This window comes from Bufo bufo, chromosome 1 (assembly GCF_905171765.1).
Source record: "Bufo bufo chromosome 1, aBufBuf1.1, whole genome shotgun sequence".
Taxonomy (NCBI): Eukaryota; Metazoa; Chordata; class Amphibia; order Anura; family Bufonidae; genus Bufo; species Bufo bufo.
This window is the reverse complement of record NC_053389.1, coordinates 757355485-757370864: the sequence shown is the minus strand read 5'-3', so window position 1 is coordinate 757370864 and position 15380 is coordinate 757355485. Positions and strand designations below refer to the sequence as shown.

Sequence of the window (15380 nt, the reverse complement as noted above, 5' to 3'; positions counted from 1 at the left end):
TCGGTATCGGCCCTAAAAAATCAATATCGGTCGATCCCTAGTAGAAACTCCAAAAAAGTTACCACATTTTGGAAACTATGGGATAAGGTGGCAGCTTTGTTGGTACTATTTTAGGGTAAATATGATTTTTGGTTGCTCTATATTACACTTTTTTTGAGGCAAGGTAACAAAAAATTGAAATTCTGAAATTTCATCTCCATTTGCCAATAACTCTTGTGGAACACCTAAAGGGTTAACAAAGTTTGTAAAATCAGTTTTGAATACCTTGAGGGGTGTAGTTTCTTAGATGGGGTCACTTTTTCTAGAGTTTCTACTAGGGATCGACCGATTATCGGTTTGGCCGATATTATCGGCCGATATTGAGGATTTTGAACGTTATCGGCATCAATTTTGCCGATATACCGATAACGTATGGGGAACACAGAACGCGCTGCTGACGGCGCTCTCTGTGTTCCCTCCGCAGCACAGGGGAGAAGGAAGCAGTGTCTCCTCCCCCTGTGCTGCTGCTGCTGCCGCTGCCGCCAATGAGGGGATAGAACATAGAGGAGGGGAGGGGCTGTGGCCGCTGCGCCACCAATGAAGATAAGCCTTTCATTCATTCATATACAGGAGGCGGGAGCTGGCTGCAGAATCACATAGCCGGCTCCCGACCTCTATGAGCAATAGCTGCGGTCCGCGGTAGTTAACTCCTCAGGTGCCGCGGATCGCAGCTACCGCTGATAGAGGTCGGGAGCCGGCTATGTGATTCTGCAGCCAGCTCCCGCCTCCTGTATATGAATGATCGATAGACTTATCTTCATTGGTGGCGCAGTGCGCCCCCCCAAGCCCCCCAGTATTAATCATTGGTGGCGCAGTGCGCCCCCCACCCCCATCCCAATCCCGGCCAATAGTAAAAACATTGGTGGCGCAGTGCGCCCCCCCCCCCCCCCCCCCCCCCCCACCCCCACCCAGTATTAATCATTGGTGGCAGTGGCCACAGGATCCCCTCTCCCCTGCTCCTCTAATCGGAGCCCCAGCTGTGTAAGCCTGGGGCTCCGATCGGTTAGCATGGCAGCCAGGACGCTATTGAAGCCCTGGCTGCCATAGTCGGCTCCATGCTGCTGTGTGCACTATGCACAGAGCAGCAGGGACAGTGTGAGATCCTATTCACCCTGATAGAGATCTATCAGGGTGAATAGGACAAAGGTTCTAGTCCCTAAGGGGGTTAAAAGTTAGTAAAAAAAACCCACAAAAATATTAAGTATAAATGAAAAAGATTTATAAAAAAAAAATACACATTAACAATAAACAAAAAAAATACACATTAACAATAAACATATTAATTTTCAGCAGATTTGTGTAGGAATTTTTTTTTTTTCTCAAAAATGAAAATTCCCAGAATATCGGTATAAATTATCGGCTATCGGCCTGAAAGTTCACAAATTATCGGTATCGGCCCTAAAAAATCAATATCGGTCGATCCCTAGTTTCTACTCTAGGGGTACATCAGGGGCAGTGGCGTAGCGTGGGTTGCCAGCACCCGGGGCAAGCCATGTATTGCGCCCCCCCCTCCCAACCTGTGGACACGCCCCTTTTACAGATAATGTAGCAGTCCTATATAACACCACAGATAACATGGTGGTAACTCTCTAAGTACAGATGATGTAGTAGATGGGTATAAGGCCCCAGAATTCAGAACACACACAGTGTGACCTGAAGTCTGGGGCCAGGATGCGGCAGGGTGGGCCAAATTCTCAATCCACCCCCCAACCCTACCGTGAAACAGATATATGTTTGGACATTACATAGATCACTACAAAATATACAGTATAATACAGCACCACACCACTCATCCAGTGCCATCTCCTGTGATGTAGACTTTCCTCGGCGTCTTCATTCGGAGATGAGACCGCCATGACACCTTCTTTCAGCCGCGTCTCATCTATGCAGAGTTGTATTATTATTAATTATTATTATATATAATGGCCCCCAATGTATAATGGTCCCTCTGTAATATTAGGATATATAATGGGCCATTATATATCCTAATATTACAGAGGGGGCCATTATATATTATACAGAACTGTAATAATACAGGGGGGGGGGGTTATATATATATATATATATATATATATATATATATATATATATATATGTGTTATGGCCCCACAGTATAACTATAAATTATAGTTATACAGTGGGGCCATAATATATAATAATTATACAGGGGGGGGCCATTATATTTTAGAATTATACAGAGACAGAGGGCCCATTATTAATAGCCTCTCTGTATTATTATAATATATGATGGCCCCCTTGTATATTATATATAGTGACCCCTCTGTAATATTAGGATATATAATGGCCCCCTCTCCAGGGCTCCAGATGGCGACCAAAATGGTCGCAAATGCGACCTAGAATTGCTAAATGGCGACAAGACTTTGTAGTCTTGGCGCCTTTTGCGCCTAGACCTCTGCCGCTTTCACATTACTGACATGGCACGCGCTGCTGTCAGCGCGTGCCATGTTCTTTTCAACAGCACAGGGAAGAAGGAGGGGCTATGGCCACTGCGCCACCAATGAATATCCTTTATGCTTAATACAAACGTAGGCTGCCATGCGGGTGCCGTACACATCCCATACCCAGCACCCAGCTGTCTGCACGCTGCGATCCACTGCTATTAACCCCCCAGGTGCGGCATCTGAGGGGTTAATAGCGGCGGATCGCAGCGCGCAGTCATAGAGGCTGGGTGCCGGGTATGGGATGTGTCCGGCACCCGCAGCCTGCGTTTGTATTAAGCATAAACTATATTCACCCCTCCCCCCCCACAACCCCAGTATTATAAAGTAAAATCATTGGTGGCGCAGTGCGCCCCTCAACCCCCCCAAAGTATTATAATCATTGTTGGTGCAGTGCGCCCCCAACCCCCCCCCTAAGTATTATCATTGGTGGTGCAGTGCGCCCCCCATCCCCCAAGTATTATCATTGGTGGCAGTAGCAGCTTCCGATCGGTGCCCCAGCAGTGTAAGCCTGGGGCTCCGATCGGTTGCCATGGCAGCCAGGACGCTATTGAAGTCCTGGCTGCCATAGTCAGCTCCATGCTGCCGTGTGCACAAAGCACAGAGAGTGGGTGAAGTCGTAATCACCCTGATAGAGATCTATCAGGGTGAATAGGACAAGGGATGAAAGATCCTAGGTTCTAGCCCCTAAGGGGTTAAATAGGTATTCAATAAAATGTAAAAAAAAAAAAAAAGGTTAAAAAAACAAACACCAAAATATTAAGTTTAAATCACCCCCTTGCCCAATTTTACATCTAAAATATATAAACAATAAAAAAAATTACATATCGCCACACCCGAAAAAGTGTGAACTATTAAAATATGTAAAAATATCTCCTATGCGGTGAACGCCGTAACAGAAAAAAAAAAAAAAATTGCAATTTGACATTTTTTCGCCACCTTGGCCCAACAAAAATTTGGTTAGGACTGTTCTATTATGGTCCAGACGTTCCATAAAATCTGGAATGCGCGCGGCTTTTTTGGCGTTTTTTTTTTTTTTTTCACGTGGTATCGAGTATCGCAATACTTTTTTATGGTATCGAAATCGAGTCAAGATTTTGTTATCGTGACAGCCCTAGGTAAGACGTGTGTTTTTTAAATTTTTTTTATTATACCGTAATTATATGTATTTTAAGTTTGGCGACTAAAAATTTTAGTTTGGCTCCTAAATTTTTCAGGTTAGGAGCCAATGGCTCCTTGATATTTTTTTTAGTCTGGAGCCCTGCTCTGTATAATTATTATATATTATGGCCCCACTGCATAACTATAATATATAATGGCCCCCTGTATAATAAGTCATGGCCCCTCTGTATAATATAAAACTGTGCCCATTCTTTCTAAATATACTGGCCTCCTTTGTATCTCTTCTGCATACCTCCATTTGGCCCCCAGTAATTACATTAAAAATAAAATAATACTCGCCTCTCTTCATCACCTCTTGTAGTCTTTTCTTGGGCGTCCCGGCGCAGGCGGTCAGGAACAAATCACCCTGCCCTCCTGCGCCGCGTCATCGCGTCATCTCGCGAGACCCGGCGCAAGAGGTCTCAGTGATATAATCGCGATCTCCTGGACTCCTGCGCCGCTCTGCTGCTTCTTAAAGCTTCAGGCCAGGCGGAATGGAGGGGATGGGATGGGAGCCATAGAATTTGCGGGATGAGGTGCCGATTTTATTGTTACCATTTTGGCGTACATACGACTTTTTTTTAATCAGTTTTATTACCTTTTTGGGAAGTAAGGTGGGCAAAATTAAAATTTCATCATAGTTTTTATTTTTTATGGCGTTCCCCGCGCGGGGAAAGTAACATGATTGTTTCATAGATCAGGTCGTAATGAAAACTTCAAAAGGACACATCTTTTCATTTTAAACCCCCCCGCAGCCCTCATTGTTATTTGCCCGCGGGCTGTGCTACACATGTTTGATATCACAGGACCCCCCTTGGCATTGTCACAGAGTGCCTGCTGAATGACTTCAGCAGGCACTCTGTTCCGATCACCACCCGCCGCGCGGCGGTGATCGGAAATACACAGGACGTACCTGTACGCCCTGTGTCCTTAAGTACCGGGACATCAGGGCGTACCTGTACACCCTGTTTCCCCAAGAGATTAAACTCCTTCACTGTATTTGCAGCTACCACTTCTGCAGGAAGGCTATTCCATGCATCCACTACTCTCTCAGTAAAGTAATACTTCCTGAAATTACTGTATTTTTCGCCCTATAAGACGCGCTGGCCCATAAGACGCACCTAGGTTTTTGGGGAGGAAAATAAGAAAAAAAATATTTTTAACCAAAAGGTGTGCTTTTGGTGGGTTTGGAACTAATGGTGGTCTGTGGATAGCACTATTACTGGGGATCTGTGGATGACGGACACTGTTACGGGGGGATCTGTGGATGACGGACACTGTTACGGGGGGATCTGTGGATGACGAACACTGTTACGGGGGGATCTGTGGATGACTGACACTGTTACGGGGGATCTGTGGATGACGGACACTGTTACGGGGGATCTGTGGATGACGGACACTGTTACGGGTGGATCTGTGGATGACGGACACTGTTACGGGGGATCTGTGGATGACTGAAACTGTTACGGGGGATCTGTGGATGACTGAAACTGTTACGGGGGGATCTGTGGATGACTGAAACTGTTACGGGGGGATCTGTGGATGACGGACACTGTTACGGAGGGGATCTGTGGATGACGGACACTGTTACGGAGGGGATCTGTGGATGACGGACACTGTTACGGGGGGGATCTGTGGATGACGGACACTGTTACGGGGGATCTGTGGATGACTGAAACTGTTACGGGGGATCTGTGGATGACGGACACTGTTACGGAGGGGATCTGTGGATGACGGACACTGTTACGGGGGGGATCTGTGGATGACGGACACTGTTACGGGGGGATCTGTGGCTGGCACTGTTACAGGGGGGATCTGTGGCTGGCACTGTTACAGGGGGGATCTGTGGCTGGCACTGTTACAGGGGGGATCTGTGGCTGGCACTGGTACAGGGGGGATCTGTGGCTGGCACTGTTACAGCGGGGATCGGTGGCTGGCACTGTTACAGGGGGGATCGGTGGCTGGCACTGTTACAGGGGGGATCGGTGGCTGGCACTGTTACAGGGGGGATCGGTGGCTGGCACTGTTACAGGGGGGATCGGTGGCTGGCACTGTTACAGGGGGGATCGGTGGCTGGCACTGTTACAGGGGGGATCGGTGGCTGGCACTGTTACAGGGGGATCGGTGGCTGGCACTGTTACAGGGGGGATCGGTGGCTGGCACTGTTACAGGGGGGATCGGTGGCTGGCACTGTTACAGGGGGGATCGGTGGCTGGCACTGTTACAGGGGGGATCGGTGGCTGGCACTGTTACAGGGGGGATCGGTGGCTGGCACTGTTACAGGGGGGATCGGTGGCTGGCACTGTTACAGGGGGGATCGGTGGCTGGCACTGTTACAGGGGGGATCGGTGGCTGGCACTGTTACAGGGGGGATCGGTGGCTGGCACTGTTACAGGGGGGATCGGTGGCTGGCACTGTTACAGGGGGGATCGGTGGCTGGCACTGTTACAGGGGGGATCGGTGGCTGGCACTGTTACAGGGGGGATCGGTGGCTGGCACTGTTACAGGGGGGATCGGTGGCTGGCACTGTTACAGGGGGGATCGGTGGCTGGCACTGTTACAGGGGGGATCGGTGGCTGGCACTGTTACAGGGGGGATCGGTGGCTGGCACTGTTACAGGGGGGATCGGTGGCTGGCACTGTTACAGGGGGGGATCGGTGGCTGGCACTGTTACAGGGGGGATCGGTGGCTGGCACTGTTACAGGGGGGATCGGTGGCTGGCACTGTTACAGGGGGGATCGGTGGCTGGCACTGTTACAGGGGGGATCGGTGGCTGGCACTGTTACAGGGGGGATCGGTGGCTGGCACTGTTACAGGGGGGATCGGTGGCTGGCACTGTTACAGGGGGGATCGGTGGCTGGCACTGTTACAGGGGGGATCGGTGGCTGGCACTGTTACAGGGGGGATCGGTGGCTGGCACTGTTACAGGGGGGATCGGTGGCTGGCACTGTTACAGGGGGGATCGGTGGCTGGCACTGTTACAGGGGGGATCGGTGGCTGGCACTGTTACAGGGGGGATCGGTGGCTGGCACTGTTACAGGGGGGATCGGTGGCTGGCACTGTTACAGGGGGGATCGGTGGCTGGCACTGTTATATATGTGCCATCCACAGACCCCCACCCCATAACAGTTCCATCCACAGACCCCCCCAGCCCATAACAGTGCCATCCACAGACCCCTACCCCTTAACTGTGCCATCCACGGATGTTATCCACAGATCCCCGCCCCCACGCCGCCCCAGTATACAAATATTAAATGTCTTATTCAATTAAAACTTATTACACATGCCCCCCAACTTTTAATAGTACCGTACATCCTTCCTAACAGCTTCTGTACAATGCCGGCAGGCAGGCCGGGCGGCCGGCCGGCGCGTCACTCACTGACGTCACTTGCCTGCGTCGCCTGCTTCATTCATAAAGTAGGCTGCGCAGGCACGTGACATCAGGGAGTTACGCTGCCGCCCGCCCGGCCTGCCTGCCGGCATTGTACAGAAACTATTAGGATGTACGGTACTACAGGAGTTGGGGGGGCATGTGTAATAACTTTTAATTGAATAAGACACATTATATTTGTGCAGCACTGGAGCGGCGGGGCAGGGCTATAGTACAGTGACTGCACCGCCCCGCCGCTATTGCCGGCCCCCAGCTCCTCCTCCCAGTCCCTCCCCCCGCTCGCTCGTACAAACCGTACATCGCAGCCAGCGATGTTAAAATGTCAGCATTCGCCCCATAAGACGCAGGGGCATTCCCCCCCCCCCCCCATTTTTTGGGGGGAAAAATACGGTACTTTTAAACCTTTGCCCCTCTAATTTTAAAACTATGTCCTCTTGTAGCAGTTTTTCTTCTTTTAAATATTCTCTCCTCTTTTACCTTGTTGATTCCCTTTATGTATTTAAAAGTTTCTATCATATCCCCTCTGTCTCGTCTTTCTTCCAAGCTATACATGTTAAGGTCCTTTAATCTTTCCTGGTAAGTTTTATCCTGCAATCCATGTACTAGTTTAGTAGCTCTTCTCTGAACTCTCTCCAAAGTATCAATATCCTTCTGGAGATATGGTCTCCTGCTGCTCTGTGACATTGTCTGCCTACCTTTAAGTCTTCTGAAACAATGACCCCTAAATCCCTTTCCTCAGATACTGAGGTTAGGACTGTATCACTGATTTTATATTCTGCTCTTGGGTTTTTACGCCCCAGGTGCATTATCTTGCACTTATCAACATTAAATTTTAGTTGCCAGATTTTTGACCATTCCTCTAGTTTTCCTAAATCCTTTTCCATTTGGTGTATCCCTCCAGGAACATCAACCCTGTTACAAATCTTTGTGTCATCAGCAAAAAGATACACCTTACCATCGAGGCCTTCTGCAATTTCGCTGATAAAGATATTAAACAATATGGGTCCCAGAACAGATCCCTGAGGTACCCCACTGGTAACAAGACCTTGGTCTGAATATACTCCATTGACTACAACCCTCTGTTGTCTGTCCCTCAGCCACTGCCTAATCCATTCAACAATATGGGAGTCCAATCACAAAGACTGCAATTTATTGATAAGCCTTCTATGTGGGACAGTATCAAAAGCCTTACTGAAGTCTAGATATGCAATGTCTACTGCACCTCCGCCATCTATTATTTTAGTGACCCAATCAAAAAAATCTATAAGATTAGTTTGACATGATCTCCCTGAAGTAAATCCATGCTGTTTTTCATCTTTCAATCCATGGGATTTTAGATGTTCCACAATCCTCTCCTTAAAGGGTTTCTATCACTTTGTTTCACCTATTTAGCTTTCAGACACTAGCGATCCGCTAGTGTCTGCTTTATCTAACCATCCTAATATAAGAGCTTATTGTCCTGCCGTTTAGCTAAAAAAATAACTTATATAGATATGCAAATGAGCCTCTAGGTGCTATGGGGGCGTGATTAGCACCTAGAGGCTCCGTCTACCTTAACAAACATCCGCCGCCCAGCGCGTCCCTCCAGCCCGCCCATCTCCAGCTGAAGCGATCCTCTCTGTGCGCGTCTCTGTTCTGCGCATGCGCAGTGAATGTCTGATCGCTGCCCTGCTCAGACATCTCCACTGCGCCTGTTCCTCGGAGCACTATGACGTCATCGGCGCAGGCGCAGTGGAGATGTCTGAGCAGGGAAGCGATCAGACATTCACTGCGCATGCGCCGAATACGAGGAGCATCGCATTACGGAGGAGATGGGCGGGCTGGAGGGACGCGCTGGGCGGCGGCAGTTTGTTAAGGTAGACGGAGCCTCTAGGTGCTAATCACGCCCCCATAGCACCTAGAGGCTCATTTGCATATCTATATAAGTTATTTTTTTAGCTAAACGGCAGGACAATAAGCTCTTATATTAGGATGGTTAGATAAAGCAGACACTAGCGGATCGCTAGTGTCTGAAAGCTAAATAGGTGAAACGAAGTGATAGAAACCCTTTAAGTATGGTTTCCATTAATTTCCCCACTATTGATGTCAGGCTTACTGGCCTATAGTTGCCCGATTCCTCCCTACTACCTTTTTTGTGAATGGGCAAAACATTTGCTAATTTCCAATCTTCTTGGACGACTCCTGTTACCAGTGATTGGTTAAATAAATCTGTTAATGGTTTTGCTAGTTCACCGCTGAGCTCTTTTAATAGCTTTGGGTGTATCCCATCAGGCCCCTGTGACTTATTTGTATTAATTTTAGACAGCTGACTTAGAACCTCTTCCTCTGTAAAGACACATGCATCAAAAGATTCATTAATCTTCATTCCTAACTGAGGTCCTTTTCCTTCATTTTCCTTTGTAATAACTGAACAGAAGTATTCATTGAGGCAGTCAGCTAGTTCTTTATCTTCTTCCATATACCTTCCTTCTTTTGTTTTTAATTTGGTAATTCCTTGTTTTAGTTTCCTTTATTCATTTATGTATCTGAAGAATGCCTTATCGCCATTTTTCACTGACTGAGCTAATTTCTCTTCTGCCTGTGCTTTAGAAGCTCTTATAACTTGCTTGGCCTCTCTCTGCCTAATCCTATAAATTTTCCTGTCATCCTCGTGTTTTTTTTTCTTTTATAATTACTAAATGCTATCTTTTAGTTTTTAATGATTTTAGCCACTTCTGCTGAGTACCACAGTGGTCTCTTCCTTTTTTTGCTTGTACTGACAAGCCTAATGCAATTATCTGTTGCCTTCAATAGTGCCACTTTTAAGTAGAGTTGTTGCGATACCAAATTTTTGATTCGTTTTCGATACCATGAAAAAGTATTGCGATACTCGATACCATGTGAAAAAAATAAACCAAAAAAGCCACGTGCATTCTGCATTTTAAAAAATGGCGAATCGCGCAGTTTTTATTTATTTTTTCTGTTCCGGCGTTCACCGAATAGATTTTTTTTATATTTTAATAGTTTGGACTTTTCTGACGTGGCGATATGTGATATGTTTATTATTTATACATTTTATATGTGAAATTGGGAAAGGGGGTGATTCATACTTAATATCTTTTTTCCTTTTTAAAAATTTGAGAGGGGCCGGCGCACTGGGCCACCAATGATTTTAATGGGGTGGGGGGTTGAGGGGGGGGGGGGGGGCACTGCGCCACCAATGATAATTACCCCTTAATACAGGAGGCAGGTACTGGCAGATCAGCGGCAGTTAACCCCCCAGGTGCCGCACCTGAGGGGTTAACTGCCGCTGATCGCAGCTCCCTGTCAGGGGCAGGGTACCGGCAATGTGATTCTGCTGCCGGCACCCGCCTCCTGTATTATGTGTTAAAGACTACTTTTCCTGGGTCCAGACTTTAAGTATTAGGCTACACAGAGCGGCGCCCAGAGATGTCCCAGCACTTACCATTATTCATGGGCGCCGCTCCGTTCGCCCGCTGTGCCCCATTACGGTCTCCTCTCCTGCTCCATATGCTAATTACTATCGGAACGATGGAGAGGAGACATCAGCTTCTCTAGTGGGCGTTCCTACTCCCTGCGCAGCGATTGGACAGCGCTACAGCCAGGGAGAAGGAACGCCCACTAGAGAAGCTGATGTCTCCTCCCCATCGCTCCGATAGTAATTAGCATATGGAACAGGAGAGGAGACAGTAATGGGGCACAGCTGGCGAACGGAGCGGCGCCCATGAATAATGGTAAGTGCTGGGACATTGCTGGGCGCCGCTCTGTGTAGGAAAAGTCGTATCATTGGTCGCGCAGTGCGCCCGCCCCTCTCTTCTCATTGGTGGCAGTGGCAGCACAGGGGGAGGGAGGACTGCTTCCTTCTCCCCTGTGCTGCTGAGAGAACATGAGCGCGCTGACAGCAGCACGCTCATGTTCAGAGATACTAGACTGCGCAGCAGAGCAGCCCAGTATCGAAAAAATGGAAATCCCGGTATCCTATCGATACCGGGACAAAAGTATCGATTGGGTATTGAAATTTCGACACCCGCAACAACCCTACTTTTGAATAGTCCCATTTCTCCTGGACTCCATTGAAACTGTTCCAATCTGATAGGGACTCGTATACCACTAATCTAATTTTAGAGAAGTCAGTTTTTCTAAAATCTAAAACTTTTGTTTTTGTGTGGTGTGACTCTGTAGTTATAGTAAACCACACTGACTGGTGATCACTAGATCCCAAGCTTTCCCCTACAGTAATATCAGATACCAAATTCCCATTTGTGAATACTAAATCTAAAATAGCCTGCTTCCGGGTTGGCTCCTCAACTACTTGCTGTAGAGATAATCCCAGTAGGGAATTTAGAATATCTGTACTTCTGGCAGAACTTGCTATTTTGGTTTTCCAGTTTACATCAGGTAGAGTAAAGTCTCCCATAATGATAACTTCCCTTTTCAATGTCATTTTAGCTATTTCCTCAGCTAGTAGATCATCTAATTCTTTGACTTGGCCAGGTAGTCTATATATCGCACCTACACGAGTTACCTTTATGATTATCAAGCTGCAAGGTAACCCAAACTGACTCTAAATTGGTCTCGCTAACTTGTATTAGATTAGATTTTATGCTGTCTTTCACATACAGGGCCAGAATGTGTCTGATGTGTTTAGAGGCTATTATAAAGATGGAAAGATCAGTGAGCAGCTTCTTATATATTCTTATGTTGTCATGTTCTTTCAACAGGTGCACCTTTAAATCCACCTGATAAAAGCCTTGATGACAAGACGCCTTTGAAGACTAATGCAGGGAATCCCCGGCCAGAGGACTCCCAAGCCAAGAGCCAGTCTGAAGCAGGAAAGTCCCAAGTTCAAGCAGTAAAGTCCCAAGCAGATGGGAAACATGACGAAAAAACACTGCCTAAAGCAGAGCAGAATCAGGAGAAGGGACCAGGAAACGCCCAGGAGGAGGCACCACTTGTAGAGGGAAAGGCGCAGCCTAAAGCGGGGGAGACCCAGAAGCAGGCGCAGCCTAAAGCGGGGGAGACCCAGGAGCAGGCGCAGCCTAAAGCGGGAGAGACCCAGGAGCAGGCGCAGCCTAAAGCGGGAGAGACCCAGGAGCAGGCGCAGCCTAAAGCGGGAGAGACCCAGGAGCAGGCGCAGCCTAAAGCGGGGGAGACCCAGGAGCAGGCGCAGCCTAAAGCGGGGGAGACCCAGGAGCAGGCGCAGCCTAAAGCGGGGGAGACCCAGGAGCAGGCGCAGCCTAAAGCGGGGGAGACCCAGGAGCAGGTGCAGCCTAAAGCGGGGGAGACCCAGGAGCAGGCGCAGCCTAAAGCGGGGGAGACCCAGGAGCAGGCGCAGCCTAAAGCGGGGGAGACCCAGGAGCAGGCGCAGCCTAAAGCGGGGGAGACCCAGGAGCAGGCGCAGCCTAAAGCGGGGGAGACCCAGGAGCAGGCGCAGCCTAAAGCGGGGGAGACCCAGGAGCTGGAGCAGCCTAAAGCGGGGGAGACCCAGGAGCTGGAGCAGCCTAAAGCGGGGGAGACCCAGGAGCAGCCTAAAGCGGGGGAGACCCAGGAGCAGGAGCAGCCTAAAGCGGGGGAGACCCAGGAGCAGGAGCAGCCTAAAGCGGGGGAGACCCAGGAGCAGGCGCAGCCTAAAGCGGGGGAGACCCAGGAGCAGGCGCAGCCTAAAGCGGGGGAGACCCAGGAGCAGGCGCATCCTAAAGCGGGGGAGACCCAGGAGCAGGCGCATCCTAAAGCGGGGGAGACCCAGGAGCAGGCGCATCCTAAAGCGGGGGAGACCCAGGAGCAGGCGCATCCTAAAGCGGGGGAGACCCAGGAGCAGGCGCATCCTAAAGCGGGGGAGACCCAGGAGCAGGCGCATCCTAAAGCGGGGGAGACCCAGGAGCAGGCGCAGCCTAAAGCGGGGGAGACCCAGGAGCAGGCGCAGCCTAAAGCGGGGGAGACCCAGGAGCAGGCGCATCCTAAAGCGGGGGAGACCCAGGAGCAGGCGCATCCTAAAGCGGGGGAGACCCAGGAGCAGGCGCATCCTATAGCGGGGGAAACCGAGGAGCAACCTGGAGCGGGGGAGACCCAGGAGGAGGATAATGAAGAAACACAGCCAGAGGACGATGATGAAATAGAAGATAATGAAGATAATGGTGTACTTGACATGAATTTGGAGTCTGATGTGAATAACAACATTCCAGATCAACAAGAAAAAAGTCCATCTGGAAATCAAGAGAACAGTGTTTTCCAAGAGGAGTCTGAAAGCAGCCATTTCTTTGCTTATCTGGTTACCTCGGCTATCCTTGTGGCTGCACTGTACATTGCTTACCACAACAAACGCAAGGTAAATAGCAATCTGTCTATAGCACCAGCATATTCTGCAGCACTTTATATTTCAGAGGGAACATTCAAAATAAAAATCAGACATTACGTCAGAATAGACTAATCAGCCATTCAGATGATAGGAGTGAGGTCCCTGCATCAGAGTGCTTGCATTATACAACAGTTCTGCCGTCTTTTTAAGGGGGTTATCCGAGACTAAAAACTGCTCCCCCATATGCCGGGCCCTCGCACTGAATGTACTTAACTGGCTGCCCGCTCCGCCGCTGCTGCTACTACCCGTGCGCGGATGAAAACATCCAGTGGGGGGGGGGGCGGAGAAGCCAATGGCAGGCTGGAACGAGCCTCCCTAGTATCACCCGCTATGCTAGGGAGGATGGTCCCTGTTCATCCACCCACGGGGAGAAGCAGCAGCGGTGGAGCGGGCAGCCAGTTAAGTACATCAGTGTGAGAGGCCCGGCATATAGGGGAGAATTTTTTAATAACCCCTTTAACTAAAAAAGTAGTCCTAAATCTTGGTTCAGCCAAGCATGTATGTGTTTTCTATAGTGAGAGAAGAGAAAAACGCTGTCAGACAGTGGCAAGCCTTAGGTGTTTGGCACCCGGGACGGGTTCTTTCTCTGGCACCAGACCCCCTTCAATACTTTAACCACTTCCAGACCGGGCCATTTGCCCCCTTCCTGACCAGGCCTGATTTTCAAATCTGACATATGTCACTTTATGTGGTATTAACTTTGGAACGCTTTTACTTATCTAAACCATTCAGAGATTGTTTTCTCATGATGCATTGTACGTCATGTTAATGGTAACTTTGAGTCAATATGTTTTACCTTTTATTTATAAAAAAAAATCCAAAAGTTAAATTTGTAAAAAAAATCACTGTTTTCTAAATTTGAATCTCTCTGCTTTTAAGGCCTCATGCACACAACCGTTTTTTTTAAGGTCTGCAAAAACGGAGTCCGTAGGTCCGTGATCAGTGTCCGTTTTTTCTTCCGTGGGTCTTCCTTGATTTTTGGAGGATCCACGGACATGAAGAAAAAGTCGTTTTGGTGTCTGCCTGGCCGTGCGGAGACAAACTGATCCGTCCTGACTTACAATGCAAGTCAATGGGGACGGATCCGTTTGACGTTGACACAATATGGTGCAATTGCAAACGGATCCGTCCCCCATTGACTTTCAATGTAAAGTCAGGAGTTAATATACCATAGGATCGGAGTTTTCTCCAATCCGATGCTATATTTTAACTTGAAACGTCCCCATCACCATGGGAACGCCTCTGTTAGAATATACCATCGGATTTGAGTTAGATCGTCAAAACTCAGACCCCGACAGTATATTCTAACACAGAGGCGTTCCCATAGTGATGGGGACGCTTCAAGTTAGAATTTACTAAGAACTGTGTACATGACTGCCCCCTGCTGCCTGGCAGCACCCGATCTCTTACAGGGGGCTGTGATCCGCACAATTAACCCCTGTAAGAGATCAGGTGCTGCCAGGCAGGAGGGGGCAGACCCCCCCCCTCCCCTGTATTTAACTCATTGGTGGCCAGTGCGGCCCCCCTCCCTCCCCAGTATTATATTCATTGGTGGCCAGTGCGGCCTACCCCCCCCACCTAATTAAAATCACCTTCCCCCATCATTGGTGGACAGTGCGGCCTCCCCTCTTCTCCCCCCCCCCCTAATTAAAATCACCCCCGCCATCATTGGTGGCCAGTGCGGCCTCCCCTCTCCCCCCCCCCCCCCCCCAATTAAAATCACCTTTCCCCATCATTGGTGGCAGCAGAGAGTTCCGATCGGAGTCCCAGTTTAATCGCTAGGGCTCCGATCGGTAACCATGGCAACCAGGACGCTACTGCAGTCCTGGTTGCCATCGTTACTTAACAATTTTAGAAGCATTATACTTACCTTCGCTGTCTGTGACCGGCCGGGCGCTCCTCCTACTGGTAAGTGAAAGGTCTGTGCGGCGCATTGCCTATAGCACAGACCTGTCACTTACCAGTAGGAGGAGCG

At 49.1% G+C, this 15380-nt stretch overlaps 1 protein-coding gene across 6 annotated transcripts in view; it reads left to right on the top strand.

The window, feature by feature from the left end:
* Positions 1-15380, top strand: part of TGOLN2 (trans-golgi network protein 2) — a 51502-nt gene that overhangs the window by 23151 nt on the left and 12971 nt on the right. For 2 of the 6 annotated variants that reach the window (XM_040414559.1, XM_040414560.1), the window contains exons 2-4: positions 11772-12016; positions 12071-13066; positions 13124-13375. In XM_040414559.1, coding sequence (XP_040270493.1) covers positions 11772-12016; positions 12071-13066; positions 13124-13375 — 1493 coding nt within the window. The remainder of the gene's footprint in view (positions 1-11771; positions 12017-12070; positions 13067-13123; positions 13376-15380) is intronic. The other 4 variants (XM_040414564.1, XM_040414563.1, XM_040414561.1 and 1 more) reach the window with 4 other exon arrangements.